This window comes from Pygoscelis adeliae, unplaced genomic scaffold (genome assembly GCF_000699105.1).
Source record: "Pygoscelis adeliae isolate BGI_AS28 unplaced genomic scaffold, ASM69910v1 Scaffold42, whole genome shotgun sequence".
Taxonomy (NCBI): domain Eukaryota; kingdom Metazoa; phylum Chordata; class Aves; order Sphenisciformes; family Spheniscidae; genus Pygoscelis; species Pygoscelis adeliae.
Window position 1 is genome coordinate 6,852,909 of NW_008824283.1, and position 21,857 is coordinate 6,874,765.

At 38.8% G+C, this 21,857-nt stretch overlaps 1 protein-coding gene across 1 annotated transcript in view; it reads right to left on the reverse strand.

Annotated features, from left to right (window-relative positions):
• SLIT3 (slit homolog 3 (Drosophila)) overlaps positions 1-21,857 on the reverse strand; it is a 260,861-nt gene that overhangs the window by 93,167 nt on the left and 145,837 nt on the right. The window contains exons 15-20 of the mRNA XM_009318576.1: positions 20,538-20,681; positions 14,928-15,091; positions 12,629-12,761; positions 3,197-3,265; positions 2,004-2,075; positions 1,751-1,822 (exon numbers count right to left, since the gene is read on the reverse strand). Of these exons, the coding sequence (XP_009316851.1) occupies positions 1,751-1,822; positions 2,004-2,075; positions 3,197-3,265; positions 12,629-12,761; positions 14,928-15,091; positions 20,538-20,681 (654 nt within the window). The remainder of the gene's footprint in view (positions 1-1,750; positions 1,823-2,003; positions 2,076-3,196; positions 3,266-12,628; positions 12,762-14,927; positions 15,092-20,537; positions 20,682-21,857) is intronic.

Consider the following 21,857-nt stretch of genomic DNA (forward strand, 5'->3'; position numbering starts at 1 on the left):
GAAAGAGTGAGGCATGGTATATCTACACTGTAATTCAGGGTAGAGAGTCCCAAACTAGCTTTAATCAAGCTAGCTTGCATATCAGGAGCAGGCCAGAAGACAGCTCCATATGGAATAATTTATTTGGCTGTGAAACACAATATATTCATCTGTGGCTGAATTTCAGGACTCATGTAACAGCTCAAATGTGACCATTCTAGTGCGCTAGAAATCAGTGTCCCAAGCCAAACTTAAAACAACAAATCCAAATCACGTATCTTTCTTGCTTTTAATAATGAAAACTGGGAATCTAAAGCTGTCTTGTAAGTTAGGAGGTTGAAACCTAGATATCTATTTTACCACTCAAACCACAGTGAAAGAGCTCGGCCAAACAGCATTGCCTTATTTCTTCCACAGTTGCAGTACTGCCCATGTTGACACCTTAATTCCACACTTATGGCGTCAGTGCACAGCAACCATGGCTCTTTAAATTCACAGAAACTTCTGCGTGTTAGAATATTATCTAGAATGTTAAAGTTAGAATGACATCTAACTTAAAAAAAAAAAACAAAAAAAAAACTAATTTGAAGTTTCAAAGCACTCAGGACATATTCTTCAGCTCCTCTGTCCTGACCTGTTAGTATTTAAAGCTCTTTCTCCTTCAGCACACTGAATAATCTCATCACTGATGAGCCATTTAATTTATTTGCTTTCAGTTTATTGTGCAAGTAATGATGACCCACTTGTGTTGCTGGGCAGTGGGGGGGAAGGTGGCTTCTTCACCTTGTCCTGACAGCTGCACACGGGGTCACGTGTCCACACAAACAACTGAGCAAACCCAACCCGGGGCTTGTTTCTGATGGGGCAGATGGGGAGAGACAGTATACGAGACCGAAGAAGGAGTCAGTCTAGCAGATGCCTAAGAAAAGTAGGGGGGGGGGAGGCTGCTTGCTGCAAGGAACAGGCCCACAGCCCACACTCCAAGATGATATAAAGACGACGACTTTCAGAAGAGATTGTAAGCAAATTGTTTGATCCAGAAAGCTGCTGAAAGTAGCTACACTGGAAAGAAAGAGTGCTGAAAAGGATCTCCAAAGACAGAAACCACACGTGGACATCTCTGAGTGTGCCACCAGTCAACATGAGGTGAAATTCCATTCACAACTTAAAGACATTTGAGCCAGCCATCTCAGCATTACTGGTGCCCAGCCACAATGAGACTTACTCATTGTTTTAGTGTGGGGACTTCTAACTTACTTCCCTTCAGATTGCATTCTTTTATGTAAAAACATGCCTGCAGAAATCTAAATTAATAGAAAATATTCTAAAAATGCACAAGTTTTCAGTAAAGAGAGTCTTGTTGAAGCATCCAGTGGAAACTTACACTCTAAAATATGATCAAGTTTTTACAGACAAAGAGAAAAGTCCTTTTCTGTGGGGCACCCAAACCTTGTTCAAGGAGAAGAGACAAACAGACTCTATGCAGTCTCTTGGAGGCCTATTTGCATGATAGTTCTTGTCCCTGAACTATCACCGAAAAGTCATTCATCCTGCAAATATGTAATTGCTTCTTTTCAAAGTTTAGCATTCACCTGCTCTAGTCATTACTGGACATATTGCACCTAAGTACAAGTACATTGAAGCTAATTGTGTGAAAATATTTATGACTACTGAATCAAGTGAAAGCCATCTGCTCATTAAAAACCTCCCTGCCATCACAACAGCATTCTAATAAGCTGCAACTCAGCTGCATCGAAGAAATGGTACTTACAGCACTCGAAGAGACCTGAGGCCATTGAATGCGTGGACTGGAATGCACCGAAGTCTATTGTAACTCAGGATGCTGGGAGAATGAGAGAAGAGTTACAACATTGTATTTTCTTTGATTATTTCACTACTAATTCAACCACAAAGAAGCATGGAAAGCCACATGCTTAAGTAACAAGATATATACTAATTGTTCAACACCTAAGATGGTGTCTGAAAAGCAATTAAAACTGTTATTGAAACTTTGGACTACTTACAGTGTTGATAACTGAGTCATGTTGCTGAAGGTGTAATTGGCCAATACGCTTATGCTGTTGTTGCTCAAATCACTGAAGAAACACAGACAGAAAATATCATTTATATGTATGAATTGAGAAATAAGTCTTTTTTAAAGATTACATAATATCTGCACAGCAAAATGCTTGAAGCAATTGCAAAGTCAAATATTATCAATTGATATAATATTTTCTAACCAACTTTGAATACGCTTTAAAAGCAAAGTACATCAGACTCCCCTAAAAAGCTTCAGCCTCAGAAATATTAAGGCATATTTCCAGCATATAACATTAAAAAAAATAATCAGTGAATACAAGCAAAATTTTTGAAGGATAAATCAGTAGATGATACAAGCACAGGTGAATATTTACTGTACCAACTTGCTTTGCAGTTTATTACAGGCATACCATTTCCATATGCTCTTCACATTGACAGCTACTAGAACAAAATTTCATTTTTCATTTAAAAAAAAGTCTTTTAGGCTCAAACAGAACATTTTGTTTCATTGTTGCTCTCCCTTGAAAAACAAAAGCAGAGATGTTTCCAAATAAAACACTGTTTTAAAACAGAGGATTCCAGTTTCCCCCTCCATGTTGTTTTTCTCTGAGGTTTTTCTGCCCATTTGACTTGAATATCTACGGCTGATTCAAACAGCATTTGAAAATTTCTGATAAATAGTTCAGCCAAGAAATTTCACTCCTGTGTATATTCAGGGAGCAATTTACTGAAAAAAGTCTAGTTGTGTCTCTATCTGTGTGACTGTTCATAGCAGAAACAGCTATGCAAATTTTCATTGCCTTAGCATTATAAATACTGCCTCACCTAGAACAAATTAATGCCGTCTCCTCTGTTAATGACCTTTACAGCTTTGCACACATAAATCTGCCAAGTGAAACTGTAGCAGCCTGCATGGGAGCTTAGTCCTCTCGCAGAGGCTGGAAGCTCCTGCAGAGGAAGGGTCTCTGGTGCTCTCAGTCACCTCACTCTTTCTCCACTCTTTATGAACACTTATTGGCAGCAGTGGCCACTGTGAAATTCTTTCCAAATTCAAATTACAGAAGGTTTTTGTGGTTTTTTTTTTTCCCCCCAAATACTAATTATTTATGTTCCACCTGCAACATAGTGCAGAAAGAGTCATGTAATTTTCTTGACATTGAAACCACGTGTTTCTTACATCAGTGTCAGGTGTCTGAAGGTGGAGAGCCCCTTCGGCACAGCAGTCAGATGGTTTCCTTCCAGGTATCTGAAAAAAGTCAGATTTGACAATTACACAAACATGTTAACCAGAACTCCTGTCACTCAGTCTGCACCATGAATGAGGAAAATATAAAGTCAGTCACTAAGGAAATTATCTTTGATTCCATTGTTTTGAAACCATAACAATTTTTCCTTTGTAAGTGAATTAGCCGACTTATTGATTTCTTTTTTTTTTTTTTTAAGACTTGGAAGCAAATAAAGGATCTATGGCCTACAACAAACACAAATGGCCATTTGGTTCGTCTATGACAGCAACTGAAGAAGGGGAGAAAAATTGTATGGCTTGTGCCCTGAACTTAAAGTTACCTTTAACAAGTTTCTGTAAGAACACTGAGCGCTGACTGACCCTGTTAGGAAAGTTTTTCTCTTGTGCGTGTAAGTTCCTTGTACAGCCAGAACTGGAAAAGGAGCTGCACTGCCACGTCTTTGTGTTGCAAAAAGTCTCACTTATTCCAGTGTCAACATAAACATCCACCAGTTAGGTGCCACATCCATTACAGCAATTCCTACTATGGCATATACACCCTCCTCACCTTTCCTTTTCAATGTACGCTGGTACAGCAGGAACACTTGGTATAAATTGAAGACCAAAGACCAAGTTCTCTCTGAATACATGCTCCTCCTACAAGCACTAAGTGTATTTAATAAAATAGCTTCTGTTTCCAGGGTGGAAGTTGTTTGAGACACCACTGAATGTGTCTCTACTCAGACACATGCACAGTAGGGCTAAAGCCTATTGGGATAATCCTATGTCCTCATTTTCCTGGAACATAGTGCCTGTATTTTGCAGTTTTTCTCCACTGAAGAAACATGATCATTCAGTAACCAAGAGAAAAACCCTGCACAAATATAATGCTTTCCAAAAGTTTGCCCAGAAGAGCATGGGAACTCCACAGCTGACCTGCGGTAGCAAAGGGATGTGGGGCTTTTCCTGTTTATTACAAAACAATAGAGACAGAACTGGATTTCTTTCCTTAACCTTGGCTTTTGGGTGAAACTGCATCCCTGGAAGATACCGAGGTAATAAGGCTCCAATGGAAATTGATCACTGTGGTGCCATGACACTGTCAAGGTGATCCTCCAGACATGTGCCAGAAGCTGTATCTACCTGGGAAACAAATCCAACCTTCTCAGAAAGCACTGTGCAGGAGGAGGAAGGCACTTCTCCCTCCACAGGTGAGGATAAAAGATTAAATGATATTTCCCTTCCTTACAGATACTTTGGGGGATTTTTCCTAAGGTAGACATGGGGCAATGCAATTGATGTGGCATGTTTTGAAAGATAATCAAGCGTAGCCAGGAAATGCAGCCCACAGACACCAGAACACCTGATGTGCTGCCTCTACTGCTGAAAATATTACCCGATAATCATGTTAAGAATTTTTATGCCACATATACAATTTCCTTTTCTTTGGCAACAGACCTCCTTATTCCGCATTTACTATAGCAAACAACAATAATAATAGAGTATTACTGTGCTATATGTTCCCTCTCTACATTAACTGTAACAACACAGAGATATTTGTGTAAACTAAATCAAAAAAAATTTTCCCACAAACTATTTTTATATAATTTAAAAATAAAATCTATAAACACTAACAGAATTTCTTACATAATACATTTTATAACTGTCACATTTCATTCCCCCCCCTCCTTCTATTTCAGCATAATGCCCTCTCACCTGCTGCTTCAGCTCTCTTTTCAACTAAACTACTCCAACTAAACTACCCCAGCCTCACGGTTATCCATTCTGCCTGTGCACAGGATTCCATCAAGGCAGAGCTACCTTAGAGCATGAGGTGGAGCTGACCCAGCTCCTGCTAGGATTAGGCTGGACAAAGGGGACTACAGGCTTTTGAATTTTTAACCAAAAGCAAAATCCTTCTGTAATGAAAAAAAACCTACTGAACAAATGAATCTCTCCTTTCACAAAGATCACAAGCATCGAGTGACAGTGTTGTACAGTAAACAGTTAGCCGTTGCAAAGTAGTGACAGCTGCTCTGCTGACGCAGATTATCACAAACCAGAGTATGGGTTAGTTATGCCACATTTACACCTCCCATGGATATTCATATTCAGCAAGTGTAAAGTCACTTGCTTCATTTTGACTAAATTTGGTATAAATTATTTTGAAAATGGAGTTCCTTGGTGAATTCACACCATAAATTGTTACGCAGAAGATCCTCAGAATTCAACCACATATGTTACTATTTAAACAGGGCCAATCATGTCTCATTTCCCCAGTCGTGGTCTGCTATGGATGCAGCAAGCTGCTGGGAGTCTCTGCCTTCTCTTTCATCCAAGAAAGTCGCAAATCTTAAACCCGTGCATGAGGGTAGGTTAAGGTTCCAGTTTTTATTCCAAATGTAAAATCCAAAGGATTTCCAAAGGAAATCAAAAGCAGGTCATGTATTATGTATTTGGAAGCTATATATGATTTTCCTTTAGGAAAGGAGACTCAACTCTTGCAATGTGTTGAAATCTTCAGAAATATATTTTCAGGATCTTCTCTTGTTGATCCCAATATGAAGCAGCCTGCAATTTGAACAAACTGATGATGGCTAGCCAAGGTTTCTCCCCTGTTTTGCTTTCTGGTGCAATCAAAAGTCGAGGGTACATGTTTTAATCCAGTGCTTCATTATTCAGACTAATATAGACATGCGGACCTCTGGAGTTAAACTCCTACAGAAGATCTGCTTTGAATGGCTTTGGATTTGTACTGCAAGCAATTGGATGGTTATATAAATGTGCTAGCAGAAAGCTGCAATACTTATACCAGTGGTATAATTTCTGAAAAACACAATTTTACACTGAAAAATTACTGATTATATACTTTTTATGCATGCATAAGAACAATTCACCACTGTTAAACCTTTCACCACATTATACAAAGAACGGCAATATTTTCTAAGCAAAAGGCATTCATTTTGAAAGCACATTCAAGTGCAATGAATTTGAAATAACCAGAGCTTTTAGGGCATAAGAGCATGCTGAGAATCAGGAGGATCTGAGATGCAACATTTGAAGAAACCAATTGTTGCAGGTGAACTGTTGCCCACTGTGGGCCAGTCCTCCATCAGAGCAGGGAGGGGATGCGAGGGCAGCAGCTCTGCACCTTGCTGGGCTGCAGATGATGTATGGAGGTTGCAAGAGGGCTGGAAGCTGGGCATAGTGAATAACAGAATTATTCCTGAGGGTGAATGGGCAGACCCCAGTTACAAAACTCTGCATATTTATGTATACGTATATATAAAACAAACATGGATGAAGCTACAGAACTCCTGCCCAAACAAAACAAAACAAATAATAACAGACTGATGTGGAGGGAAGATTGTATTTTTAATTATTTTCAATCCTTAGCCAAAGTAAGATGATGTACATGGCATCTGGTATGCAAAGAAATTCTGGCATGAATGAAAAAAATGTACCTCTAATTTTAATGCTCAGAGTCAAGTTATTAATATACAGAGTCAAGAGTGGGTGTCAGCTGCCTTAATACAGACATACTGACTAGTATCCAAACCAACCTCATTTGCTTCCTAAAGTCTCTAGACTCTGTAGTTTAATAAATCAGATTGGAAATTGTTTTTTATCCCATGAATGCTGCTGGGAATCCTGAAATCTCAATAATGACTGGTAACCAACAAGCAATTACCAGAGCCAAAATTGAAAAAAAAACCCAAAACCTGTGTTCATATCTCATAAAATGGCACCAACCACCTACCAGGAAAGGCTTCTTCTAAAATGTGATCAAGTGCTGGAGACAGGTACCTGTTTGGCCAGGCTGGCTGGCACTGTGGGGCACGGCCATGCCTCGCCCTGTGCCTGCACCAACCGCGCCAGCTCTCGGAGCTCAGTGCCTGCAGCAGCCCCGGGGCTCATCCAGCACCTTCCACACACACTAACATCACATATAAAAAATTTAAAACTATGCATAAAAGATGACAGCTGTTCTTTTTCCAACTTGTCTATTTTTATAGTGCAACTACTTGGATTGGAGGTGATATAACCAGCACAAGGTGCCAAAGCACCATGTAACGATTTGAATCACTTGGAACCTTTTTTGTACTGAAATGTCTATTCAGTCATAAAGTCAAGCTCACAGCGGCAATCTGTGCTAAGAGAAGAAACTGGAGAGAGAAATCAGTTCTCAGGCAGTAACTGAAAAGGCACAAAGCCTTTCCTTTAATTTCTTTAAATATTTCATCTAGAATGTTACATTACAAAAAAAGATGATACTCGACAATTTCATGCAGCTCTAAAATTAAGTTATAGTCTAAACTTTTTAATGCAGATATCCAATATCCCAAAATTTTGAGGCAAGTTTCATTTCCTAAAAATGGTGGTCTAGAAGAGAATTGGACTGTGAAAGACGAAACAGATCAGCAAAGCATGAATTTTAAGAGCTTCAATTACAGTTTATTGAGAAGAAACAAAATTCAAGTATGGATCTAGGTCCAAATCTTGAACTTTCTTAAGTTTTGGCAAATTTGGACTCTGGATTTTGCTGCATTTGTATGTCAGACCACAACCTACAGATTTGACACACAGAAACTGTGTGTCATGACTGTGTTTGAGAGAAAAGTGAGGACCCTAAAGTTAAACTTACCTCTATTAGTGCTAAAGTCACCTTTCCGATATGTACTCAAACTTCAGCAGTCACTGAACACATTATTTGATAGCATTGATACTATTTACTTTTTCTAAACTATCAGATTTGAAATGCAGATTTAAGTCCTCTATTTCAGTTGTAACTAAAATTTCCTCCTACAGAACTATCCATTCTCTGAATGGGAGAATTTTCCTCCTCAGTGAATTAAGCAGGCTGTAAAACGTTTTACGACACAGGACCATGTAAGCCTAAGCTTTGATCTAAATTCTTTCTCTCCTTTATTATCAAAGGAAAATGCACTGAAGTCTGTGTTAAGGGTCAGTGTATAAAATAGTGCAGATTGCCAGACAAGCAAAAGCATTTGCATTCTCAAGCAGATGATTTTCATCAGATAGTTCACTTCAGAGTTATCCCTTTGATCAACAGCAATATAGGCATACTGAAAAATGGCCCTAAATTGTTACAATATTCTACATGTATCATAACTAACTGCTTAGAGCATATTTATTGCAACAATTTCAATGGCCCAGGTGTGAGCCACTATTTTTAGTCACAAGTCAAGAGAAGTCACAAGTGCCTTGGAAGATGGAAAGGAGGGTTGTGACTGGTGGTAAATACTTCCAGGTAGATGTGGCAGCAAATGCATGGGAAGCAATTGTCAGAATCATCTTGGCAACTGGAGATTCATCTGAATAAAGGTGCCATGCTAGGGCCAAGGCAGCAACAGGCAGCAAACTAGAGGTGGGGAATGAAGAGCTAAAAGACAGTTCAATGGGATTCCTCTGCTAGTAAGCAGGTCAGCCACTTGCGAAAACTGTTGTGCCAAGTACTGAGTAAGCTTGCAGGCTAAATGAACCTAACACGTAGAGCAAAAAAAACACAAACAGGAGAGATAAGGTTTATGAGGAGAGAAAGAGAAATGCCAAAAGTAATGCAAATATTAATATGTATGAATATAAATGGAAAGAAAAATAATCACTAACAATGATGTATGGATGCAGGTCTTCCTAACAAGCCCATCAGTGCTATCATATAACTCAGTGTCATGACAACATTTGGAGTCTAGAGATGACTTGATTAGTACATATTTATTCTTAAATACACCATGCTCATCATGTTACAGCTTATGCACACGCCGTCCACATAATTGCCTCCAATGTTTTTCCCCAGTGCAAAATATTATTTGCTGTAGGTCCATAAAAGCAGCTGGATGCTGTCAGATAAGACTTTATTAGAAATAGACTATACTTTTGTGAAAAAAAGAAAAAAATAGTGTTCACACACTGAGGTAATATGTAAAAGGAAAAAAAGCATGGGAAACTTAGTTCAAACAGATTTGGGAAAAAAAAAAAGAAGAAAAGGAAAGCCTAAAACACTAAGCAGCAGTGAGGCTAAGTTCCAAACTAGCTCATTGCATGAACATTTTACTTCTGAACATCTGGACTAGAAAACTGAGTATGTTCAAAAAAACCAAGGCTTCTCTTCAGAGCAAGCAAACAGTGGGAAAAAATGTAGGCAGTACGTAAATATAGAGCAAAGGAATTTGCAAGACACAACATATTTCCCTATTCCCAGGAATCTGAAAGAAGGCCTGATCATCACCCCCCATGATGACGGGGTTTTGTGAAAGAATTGCTGGGAAATAGAAAGTTCTTGCATCATCATCCCTCTAAAAAGCCAGGAGACTTAGTGATCTTTTCAACTCTATTCTAGATGGAAGCCTTCCCTGCCAAGGTAATCCCTCCTCCCAAGGGTGGTACAAACCAAACACAGGGATGTCTCCTGTCATTCCAAGCTCTAAATATGAAGGAGATAATGGTTTTCACATGTTTTGTCTATATACACATCCAAAACAGAAACGCAGGAAGAAAGTTGGAAGGAGCGAGCCTATGTCTCCAGTCCACCACGTAATAAAACATTGCTGGTGATCTTTTTTGCTGAGCTTAGGTACAGTGAAATTTGACCCAGCAAAGGGTAACATTTTCCCTATGTGTCTGTGCAAGAGGTATGTTCATTTTTGCACATTGCTATTTAATACCTGTTACAATGAAAGAATTCCTGTTTTAAGGCTATTTTAAGACCTCTAGAAGAATTTAAAAGTACTTCTGAGAAGGCTATATTCAGCCATAGATAAACGGACTGGTTTATCTAGATACATGGCAGTTTTTCTTCTTAAACCATGTTGTATAAAAACACACTGCAGTTTAATAAAAAGCACTGCAGCTAATGTGCCTCGTAAATGAATACATCAGTAATGGAAGTGTATAAATGTCAGACTGGTGCATTCATAAAAATACCTCTAAAATGCTACCCTGCATCATATCACCGTTCAGGCCTCCCACAGGGGGGGAGCTGTAGGCTACCAGGACAAGAGGCTCTTTACACCCTTGTCCTCCCCTTGGCATGGCTTCTGCCTTAGTGACCATGGTTTTGTGCGAGTGCCTGGGAGCATGGAGACCTCAGCACACTGCCCAGAGGTCTCTGACATGAGAGCGTGGAAGGGGAGAAAGGCAGCGTGTAACAGCGTGTGAGGTTGCGGCAACACGGGGGAAGGGTTTTTAATCTATCTGAGCACCTGTGACCACGGTACTGGTGAGAAAAGTGAAGGCATCCCTGCCTTGGAGACTGCTGTTGCTCTCTCTAGCCATGCAAAAGCTGTGGTATCTTCTGCAGCAGGTAACTTAGGCGCTTTCTGGTTTCAAGTGCTAAACAGATATTCACTGCTACCGCAGAAACAAAACAGCTTTAAGAAGATACTCCAGCCTTAGGGCACAGTTCAAGGGGTCTAGGACTGCCCTAGAGAAAAGGGGGTATTTTGGTGTGAGGAGTGTATATAGATTGAACAAGATAAATCTCTTTCACCCTGTGCCCAGAAAGCTATTGGGTTCTCTCTGCCAAGTTTTAGCTGTCCTGAAAATGAGGCAAGAGGTGGGGTTCCACAGGAGATGCTGTTTACCATAGCAGCAATGACAATTCTCAAACACAGAACAATAAAAATAGTGAAGTTCACACTAGCAACTTGGGATCTAGATGATATAGTCCCTTCTAGATCATGGGCAACATCTTTATCTCAATCTGGAAGTAGAAGGAAGGCAAGTAAGATTGATTTTTTAAAAAATTTATTTATTGATTTCATTCTTGTCACAGTTTCCACAAACACATGAAATTTTCAGCTTCAGTACCTGCAGCTCATCTTTTGGTATGGATACAAATAAGGAGCTCAGTTTATGTTGGTTGAAAGGAGAGTGAGATCAGGATTGAATTTTGAGACAGCTGGGACAGATTCAAGGTTATATTTGTAGAACATGAAATATTCAGAGCCAGCCAGTCCATGTTCTGCTGACACATTTCTGGATTGAAAGCAGAAAGCTGAACTAGAGGCTTGCACAGCCAAGAGGCTCCTACTGAAGAAGACAGTCACGTAAACTCCTATGAACTCAAACTGCTCAGTTCCAGGCTATTGCCTCATTTGCCAAGAAATAGCTTAAGAAACATAGCAGTTTTCGAGAATGTGAGATTAATTTCACTCTTTTTGTGAAAGTTATGTCGTCAGCATATCAGATAGTATCAGTAAAACTCAATATGCAAAATCTGAACATAAAAATTCCTCAGTGTGGCAGTGGAAATCAAAGTAACATCTGCGATATCTTATTGTTGGCAAGTCATATTTGAATGCAATGAAACCTGAACAAGAACAGAGCAGAAACCACCTTGCAGACTTTTTATCGCTGGTGGCAATATGTAAGGGAATACAGGCCAGGACTTGGCTTCTAATTCAAACCACTATTAACCATGCCCTGGTTAACAAGGATTAATACATCCGAGGATGTATTAATTAATGCAAAATTTCCATGTTAATTTGAGTTACCACATACAGTTTCAGTACACTCCTCATTCAGCAACAAAGTCTTGTATTTGATTACAACACTGGTAAAAACAGTGCAAACCCATTCTCCCACTGTGAAGGGAGAAAAAAGATGTGTATCTCATTCATCAGCTGCCTTGTTACTAAATAGCAAAAATAATACTAGATACTAAAAAATAGCAGAGTCTGATTTTAATTCATTACAAAATTCACTGAACATACCAATTAACCAATTACTTTCATATAGAATTGTTGATGAGATTGTAACAAGTTTCAGTAACGACTCACCTGGGATAGGTTTGAATAAGGACCTAAAGGGGAAAAGCTCAGTATTTCTATTGCCAACTGGTTAAGCCAAGCAGTTCCAGCAATGTATTTTATTTCCATGGAAAGAACCAAAATCCATTATAAAGTCATAGCGAGGGGTAGATGAAAAGACGACTGGAAAGATGGTTCTCAACTAGCATGAATTTACTTTACAATTTAATCTAATTATCTGTTATTTTAGCCATTTCATGAGGTTTGGAGAAAAGAATTCATTGTTTGTTTCCACCACCGGCTTGCTTTCTTTTTCTTTTTTTTAATCTCCTCAGAGGATAATTAGCTCACAGCTGCATAAGTCAGGAACATATTTTCATCATCCTTTCAAACTGCTTGTTGTGAGCTTAGAAAACTCTGTCCCCATTAAAGAGCAACGTATTCAGTCAAGGGACAAATAAGTATAAAAATAAGTCAAAACATATGGAAAGCAGCAAAGCACAAAACACCAGCCACTAAAGTCAAAGGTAAAACCCCCAAGGACCTATAAAGCCTCACTATGATGTAATTTCATGAACTTCTCATGAAAGGAACTACGTAAAAGGTAACTTACAGCTCAGTCACGTCTTTGGGAATTCCTTTGGGCAACACCCTCAGCCCTTTGTTGCTGCAACGTACCACCGAGTCCACACAGGTACACTGGGAAGGACAAGGAGGTGAAAGCAAGCAGCTGCTTTCATCGTTACCTGCAGAGGGAGAGAAATGGAGTATTAGGAAGTCAGCTTTACAGCCCAGAGTGATGCACTTTGAAGATAACTGCTTACAAGGACCAAGGAGGGAAATCCCTGAATCCATGGTAACCATCACAATATTTTAAAGTAGATCCAATGCTTTGGATCAACCTGCCTTCATACAGGTTTCTCAGGCAACATGAACATCAGTTCAAAAACTGAATAGCAATATTTTTAAATAAATATTGTTTTCTAAGGAATATCTACTTCTCTGTAATTTTGCAAATTACAGTAAAATCAGTTATGTGAATCCCAAATCCTTCCCCCACCCTCAATGTACTAGCTGAAATGGAGAACTTGACCAGAACATTGCCCTTAAATTCATCTAGACAGATGACATTCACTATCTACTCCGCTTTTGGAAGATTTTTTAAAAATTCAGCTTTTAGATATTAATTTTTTACTTTTTAAAGTCAGCCTGGCACTTCATTTATCATCTGAACTGTAAAACCTCATTGTTTTTGACAAGGATAACCAGGCAAACAGTGAACTGAACAGCATCCTTCCAACTGCTCGTGATCCATCTGTGCATGCATAAAAATATCTAGTTTCTCCAAAAACGGACTCAAATGTCCATAAACAGCAATTGAAGAACAATAGGGTTCCTGCAGAAGAAACCAACTCTTTGAAGTTAAGAACATTAAAGCGTGGATTTTCCCCAAAAGCAGCAGGCTTTGCAAAACATAAGGCAAATACATACTACAGTATCGTGATGTGTATGAAAGGAAACAGTGGCACATTCTCTAGATGACAGTGAGAGGAACCGTACAACTGTTTGTGAGTACAGGCAGCCTGAGTTGACCGGCATGGAGACACAGTACTGCAATCCAAGAGCACACAGCCAGCTGCCATTATGTGCCTTCTTTTCTTTTAAACTGATGCAAGGACTAATGGAGACAGATCTGTTTCTTTCTTCTCTCTGCTGGATGTACCCATGAGCATTGAGATTAAAGAATAAGACTGGAAGTCCTGACACAAGATAACAGAATTACCCATAAATGTATGGGTAGGGAATCATTTGTATTCAGAAGGATGGAAGAGCACGACCAGCCTACAGAACAGGGAAGACTATTTTTCTTTTTCTCCCCAGCTGAGTTTAATGAGCTTAATGACTGGAAACAAAATTCAGTATTTCATAAACCTGCAGAAAGAGCATGTTTCTTCAGCATATTCAATTTTCCCCTATGTTCTGTGTTTTACACCCCGCCACCATCTACCTTCCATTCACCACGGCTGTCTGAGTGACTGTATGACAGAGAAAGCTCCCAAGTGTGGAATGTCATTTTGTGGACCAGGATTTTTTTTTTTCTTCCAAACTAAAAGCAAATTATTCTTTAATGACTAAACTTGTGTCCCTTGAGCTCTGAGCCCAAGTACCTGGGCCTGTTGCCAGATTGCTGGACTAGGACAGGAATTAATTTCTACTCTAAGTAGGAAACTTCTATCACTCTTATGGTCTCTTTAGAGATATGACTAACTGCAGCTCCAGCATATCTGATCTTAACAGGCAATCACAGCCCACAAGTCAAGTTGGCGGTGCATTCACCAGTCAAGTGACTGGTGAATAAGTTTTCTCCTTATTATTTTCTCTAAAATCTCCTTGATCAGAAGACAAAGAACTACCTGGAGGATGAAAGAAATGTCAGGATTTTTTTTTTAAACCTATATGGACCCGGCAAAGCATTAAGCATCACTGAGTCATTTGAAATAATACCTAAGTTTTTTTATTTCCCTGTATTCACACCTGTTATTCGTGAAACTGAACAGTATCCAAAACTAAGACTTTCCAAGCAAGCACCATTCCCACTGGCTTCAGAGTGTTCACTAAGTGTATGAATAAGGAAGTGGGAGGAAGGGCCAGGATTATACTGGGATTATACAAAGCAGAGCATTTGTCTATAATAAATTCATTCTTATATTTAGGCATAGACAGTAGAAATTCAGAAACTGGAAATCAAGAATAAAAATAAACTCCTGATAGGGAACAATGATCTTCAGCTCTAGATGGCGGTCTTCCTCATCACTAAACTGTTTACCGTGCAGTATTGCTTGATAGGAAGGGAGGTCCTCACAGAGGTGCCAACATTATCATAAATGCCAAATTGAACTGGATTTTCTTACCGTCGCAGGTGAAGTCCTGAATGTCTACATCTTGGATTGGAATATCCTTTAAGAAAAAGGGTTTCAAGCAGCGTGGATTTCCACTGACAATTCTCTTCTTCCTCAACCATTTTCCCAGCCAGGCCAAATGGCAGTTACAATTAAAGGAGTTAGCCAGCAAATTACTGAAATGGAACAAGACATAATTGCATCAAACATGAACATACAGAAATACTGAAATAACTACAGAAAGATGATGGGTTCCAAGTCCAAGCTCCTTCCTGCCATCTGTTTCTGCGAGATCCTCCTCTGTATTACAGATCAGGGATGTTCTATGCAGGTTTTATACTAGGACTAGGGTTGTAATTAAAATATATATACATGTGCATATATATATATATGTTTATAAACCAAAGTACTTCCTGCTACAACTATTATTTAGACATACTTACGTTACTACCAGAGCTGTATTTATAGTGGATTTCAACCCAAGCTACAGCTCACACCCAAGTCTAAACTCACCTCACACACTGCACCCACATATGCACGATCTTCAGTGTCATTACTTCGGGTAAGGCCACGGAAAAGTTTAGCACTGCTAGCCCTTAGCACAGACCTATGTGTACAGCCAAGCTGGCTTAGCACACTGTTCCTTGCCCCAGCACGCTCATGCTTTCCACTCGCCCGTGTTACGGACCATACAAACCAGTGCCGGGTGGGAGCCACTGGCAACCTGAATTTGGGTTTCCTACTGAAGCAGTAAGGATAGCACTCTGTATGTACATATATACATATATTAAGCAGCACTGTCAGCTTGAGCCACTTCTTATGAAGCTTTCTAAGGTCAGTATATCTGTAGTGAAAAGCATCTGCTCTGCTGCCTTGTGAACTTTGTGAGGTCTGCATCAAATCTTGCTACAGCTCCCAAAATATCTCTCAAGTACAGTTGCAGCCTAGCTGCAGCACTGTGGTGTGCAGTACCCAAAGCAACAATTCGACAGCCTCCATGAGAAGGATGGATTCTTAACATAGCTTGGGTTAGCAGTGTTTAAAAAAGGAAAGCCCTATCCATCCTATTGTCAAGCCATGAAAACATAAATGTATAGCAATTTCTCAGTGGAGTATCTGTAACATAGATAGTCAGTATAGAAAAGATATTATTCATTTCTATTACTTAATACGTTGTGATCCTTTGAATGAAAGGAGTGTAAGGTGACAGTTATTTTAAGCAACCATCTTTCTAAGCTAACTAGACTTAGTGCTGAGAATCTCGGAAAAAAACTTTTTACTGGAGTCCTGTACTGAAACACCTATCCATAATTTGTGTGTAAGCTTTTTTATGACTGAACTTCAGATGAAGGAAAGAGGCTGATATCCCTGGTAAAACAGGAAGGCTGACTATCTTATGTACAAAGACAGAGAGAATCAATAGCCTCAGTCTGAGGTTGCCTCATTGAAGAAAAATGAGCTGTCAGAGCCCCATGTATGGAAAATGAAGTATCTAAACTAATGCTGATGGAATTCTCACATCATATGTGAATATGTCCGAGAGTTATTATTTTGGTAGTACAGAAAAAAGATGATAATGAAATTTCTCTAAAGCACAGCATATCTTAAAGACAAAAAAATTTAAGGCCCTAAAGAAACAGGCTCTTCAAATGCAGGTGCAGTAGCTGAAGACCTTGTAAGTCTTCACTTGCAACATACTTTTACAAACCTAAACACGTAGTCAAAATCACATTAGGTTTTCAGCCAAGCAACTCCTTCAGAAAACAATAGTGCTGAAGACAAAAACCTCTGGCACAGTTGAGGTGTGACAGCAAGAAAACAAACCCAAACCAGTTCCTAAATTATATAGGTTCTAGGCCAACATCACATACCCACAGTATGATTTACAGCTGCTCTCTGCGTTGTAAAAAAGCATAGTTCAATCAATGCACTAGCCTGGAGCTCTGGGTGTGTAATTACAGGTGGATCTAGCACAGACTATTGTACATTGTGTAGAGGGAGAACTGGGGGGAGGGAAAAACTCAGCATAATGTTCGATAATAAAAATACTCAACCTACTTCATGCTGACTAGGATTCAAATGCAAGGCTAACTTGCTGTATAAAGGTGAGAAAATGAACAGGTTACACAGGAGCTTTCAGACAGAATGTGCAGAAAAGCACTGAAGGCATTACTCTAATTCTAGTTACTTTCTTTCTGAATTGTTTTCCATTTTCTTTAATCCATAATGGGACCACATGCAGGATGCCTTGTATATTTTCCATACTGACATACTTTGGCATGAACAGAGTGTTTAAACCAAGTATTTAAACCTCCAATGCTAAGTGAACCAATGCTTCAAAGGCCATTTGTTCCTCTGATGAAAGAGAGTGAGATCATATTCACAGAACAACTTCCATGACACAAATCCTTAGAATGAAATAATCCACAACTGGAAACAAACAGCAGGTGTATATAATCAGGTTTCTGGAAAACCAGCAGCTCTGAATGTAAAGAACATTTTGCACATCTAGAGAGCATCTTACTGGGACATATCAAAAACTTTCAGAAACATTCGAACGTTCAATCTACAAAATGCTCCCATTAAAAAAGTAATTATCCCTGTTCTAAAGAGGAGAAGTTGCTTTGACTTAATGTGTTACTACTCACTAGCTGAGCAGCAGTAACTATGCACAAACCCTCATTTTCTTCTTGGCAAACACAGGTTAACATATGACCTAAAATTTATTAAACCCTTGGATTAGAATTTGGATTATGCTTTTCTTAGGAGCTAAGAAAGAAATAAGTTGTTACATATAAAATGAATAAATAAAGAAACAAATCTACTGTTTTGAAATTCAAATAACTCTGGGGAAAAAAAGGACAAATCTATCTTGTCACGCATTACACACGTCCTCCTGCCACTTTAGCAACACCTAAATTTCGTCCTTTGTCCAACTGCAGAGCAGTGATTTTTTGTTTTAATGTAGTATGAAGTTCATACATGTGCCTACATACATGCCCGTTCCATGGCAAGGCTGTGATGCAACTTTTGGAAAAAATGTAACATCAAGGCTCTCTATGAAGTGTCACGTGGGACGAGATTCCCCACTTCACCTGAAAAGCAATTGAAAGTCTGGAAGGGCCAATTATTTGCTAAAGGTTTATTTTGGAATCTGGCTATTCAAGTGGAGTTCTCAAATCACAAACAGAAATGTTGGGCGGACAAATTGTTATAAAAATTCATAATCAGAGTTTCTACATGTAAGATAGTGATTTAACCACTCAAACAGAAACAAAGCAATCAAGCTTTTAGCAAAGATGTCGTACTAGCATTAAATTCATAAGTGTTTACTCAAGGACATAGACATATTTTTAAAATCAAGGGGGAATAGAAGTCTTGAGGAATGAAATATGCATATTCTACTACAAGTGCCTCTTAAGAATTGCAAAGAAGCCATAGAATATTAACTATTTAAATGGATTCTAGTGACCTGTTAGAAAAACATGCTGAAACACATCTGGATATTGTCAAAATTAGGTTGAAAATATATCCTGGAATTCAGGTTAAGTTTATACTAGAATAGTCGGATGTTTAATTCATGGAAAACCAGTTCTGCTTGCAAACATGCCCACTTGACTGTGTAAGGACTGAAAGACATGACCGAACTCTCTGTATGAAGAAGTGCAAGCACACTTCAAATTAGGATGCTACAGTACCTAGTTAAGCTAGTAATAAATAATGAGAACTGCTATTTTTTTACCAGTAACCTACAAAATAGATGTTCGTCCTCTATTGAAAACCATTAGTCAGGGCATTATTTTCAGAGCTGTTTGTGTTTTGATAATATCATTGAGGCTGACTCATAAAGAGTAATAACAAAAGGAGCAATATTTTTAGTGCTGTAAATATGCCATGATAAAAATGGAAATGTTAAACTTTGTATGAATTTCTGGCTCACATTAATAGATGCAAAAATAAGTCATTACAATACCAGATTAACTCACAAAGTGTGGGTTGAACAGGAAAAGCAGTCATTCTATCTATCGTCAGTAGTATTGTCATCTAATATATCCACCTACAATGGAGTACTGCTAGGAAATGAACACATCTGAATTTTGCATTTATATGTGAAATATCACTATGGCCTTAAAACAATGTCTAAAGAAGTCAAAAGCACACCTTCTCCTGTCTGTGGATCAAGCACAGAGTGAAAATGTGTCAAAGAACAAAATTTTTCATCAAGACACAGTTAGGAACCTGCCATGACCCACATGATTATAAGTCAGTGCCAAAGCAATGCATTCTAATTAGCAGCAGCTTTAATTGCTATTGCTACAAATTGTAATCATCTTTATCCACAGGCGAAAAAAGAAGAAGAACAGGCTATCTTCTAACAAAACATGACAAAGATGCTTCTATGCAAACAAGGTAGGGACTTCATAGACTGATTCAGAGAGTCACAGCTATTCAGGGATCCGCAGAAGGAAGAACAGAGGCAATTGCGCGAGAAGCAGGCAGGCATTGCTTGCAGCACAGTGAGAACAAGCTTTCAGCAAGTACCACTCGCTTTGACCTGTGACTTGAAAACAGTCAATAAAAATAATCTGGTTGTGTTTCTCTCTTTGTCCATCAATTTCAAGGAGGCTTTTGGGGACTACAGAAAGTAACTGGAAGAAAAGTCTGGGTTCTTTATGCTGCATGGAGATAATGCCAGAATGATAACTGATTTGCTGGTGAAAAGTTATAACAACAAAATGAAAGTGTGAGCAACAAAATAGCTGAGATTCAACACTTCTTTCTTCCCCCAAACATGATGGAGAATATTTTCGAAACCTGAAATGCAATAGCACCAATAGTTTATTTTGACTGGACAATTAGGATGTATTTTCAGGCAGTGTGAAGGGAATTAAGCAGACAACTTCCATTGACAGCAACATCAGGGTCCCCATTCACAGCTGGAAACGAAGAGCAGACTTTCTTTCCATATTTATCAGTCTGTACTTTATTAAAATGGACACACTACAAGCACATAAAGATATTTAAGAAGCAAGGGAAATACTTCAAAAAAGGACTGAGAAATATAAGAGAATTATCACAAAAGCTTAGGCTGGGATTTTCAAATTCACATTCAGTAGGACTGGAGTATTTTGTCCTCTTAGGCTCTTCTGAAAATCTAAGCATTAGCTAATAGATTTCTTCTGATATTTAACTGATTTAACTGAAATCCAAGAAATCTGTTCTTACAAAATTAGACTCTACTAAAACTAAAGCAGCTTCAGGGAGCTAAGGTGTGTGATAAGCTATGCACTTCTGAATCCGCAGAGATTGTTTTACATGAACTTCTGCTGTGCACTGCACTAGGCTGTGACACGGCAAAACATGCAGTCATCCTGCCTGAGGCTGGCAACCTCAAAGTTTTTTCAGCCACTCCAGCTGAAGCAATTCAAATGTTTTTCTAAATCACATCTTGAATCCTCCAAACCTGCGATTTCAGTAGGATGGGGTTTTCTTTCTCTAAATGAAGTTTTCCATATATGAACAATAAGTAGTTTGATTTTGAAACTCAAACATTGTCTTCTTAAAAGGAAAGCACTGAATAACAGCATCGTGACATGGTCATACCGTAAAAAGATAACTTACATTGTAGACAGAGAGACTAATGTGCTGAAGGCTCCAGGGGTGATAGTGCTGATGTGATTGTCATACAGAGAAAGAAGCCTCACTGAGCTCAGTCCAGCAAAGGTGTCATTGTTTATACAGCTGATAGAGTTGCTCCTCAGCATCCTGCAAGGATTAAAACAGGGAATTAGGAACTACTGGGAGGGGGTATAATTTCAGGATAGGAGGTCCTTTATCTAGGGCATCAACAGATGCTTTGGCAAGCACTGTACTCTATCGATTGCTAAGTACAACACAGCTAACGGAGGGCTAAATTCATGTAAATGTCTCATGAATTTAAAATGCATTTCTTCCACACAATGTTAGAGGCTGATGGGAGCTCCACATCTGAAAGCAGTATGCAGTTACAATTATGACTAGTGGCAAACTTGAAATAAACACTAAAGTCTTAATTTAGTAAATATCTGAGAGTAAGTGAAGGTGTATTTCAGAGATCAATTGAGAAAGATTGCCAGAAAGGTATGACAATAACAATACTAGCTGCATTACTTCTACTCCTATCAGGGATGTTTTTTGTAATCCACACTGCAAAAGTATGGAAGGAAACAGCATCCTCAGCAGAAATGAAGGAATAGCTTAGGAAAGATTTCCAGACCTAACAGAAGCTCTGAAATGTCATTATAATCATTAATTGACAAGACAGAAAGCAGTAACCGTCCTATAAAATGGTCTTTGCTCAGTGCTTGTACCAGATGAATCAGTGCTGTGTTTTGGAAGATACATCTCTTCCGAGTTGTTATGGTAACAATGAACTCAATGATAAAGCCTAATTAATCTAAAAGACTGTAGTATCTTGTTTCACTCCATAGCAAAAAAAGCTCATGTGTACTTGTTACACTGCATGCCAGTCACCATCTGGGTCTGTAAACATCACTACACAGTTGTGATATTCCTACTTAGGTGAAAAATTATTCAGTAATTAAAGCATAATACCAAAAATCCAGAAAATATATGCAGCTCATGCTGCTGTTCCAGTGAATTGATCCTCCACATTGAGGAGGGTTTATTCCTCGGTACCAAATTCATGCAGTGAACAATGAAAATTCAGACTCCCTTAGAAGTCTGGATTTAAATCTCAGATTGGTATCTGCCAGTTGGGCGTCCAGATACTACATCAATGGGTACTTGAAAAACACCAAAGAGAGATTAGGTACGGCTGGAAAGAAATTCACAGTGTAATCACAAATACTCAGTGTTTAAGACCTGGACATTACATTGCTTTTGCGTTACTGTTCTCTATGCACAGTTACCATCACAGCCACTACAGTCGCAATAGTTTTG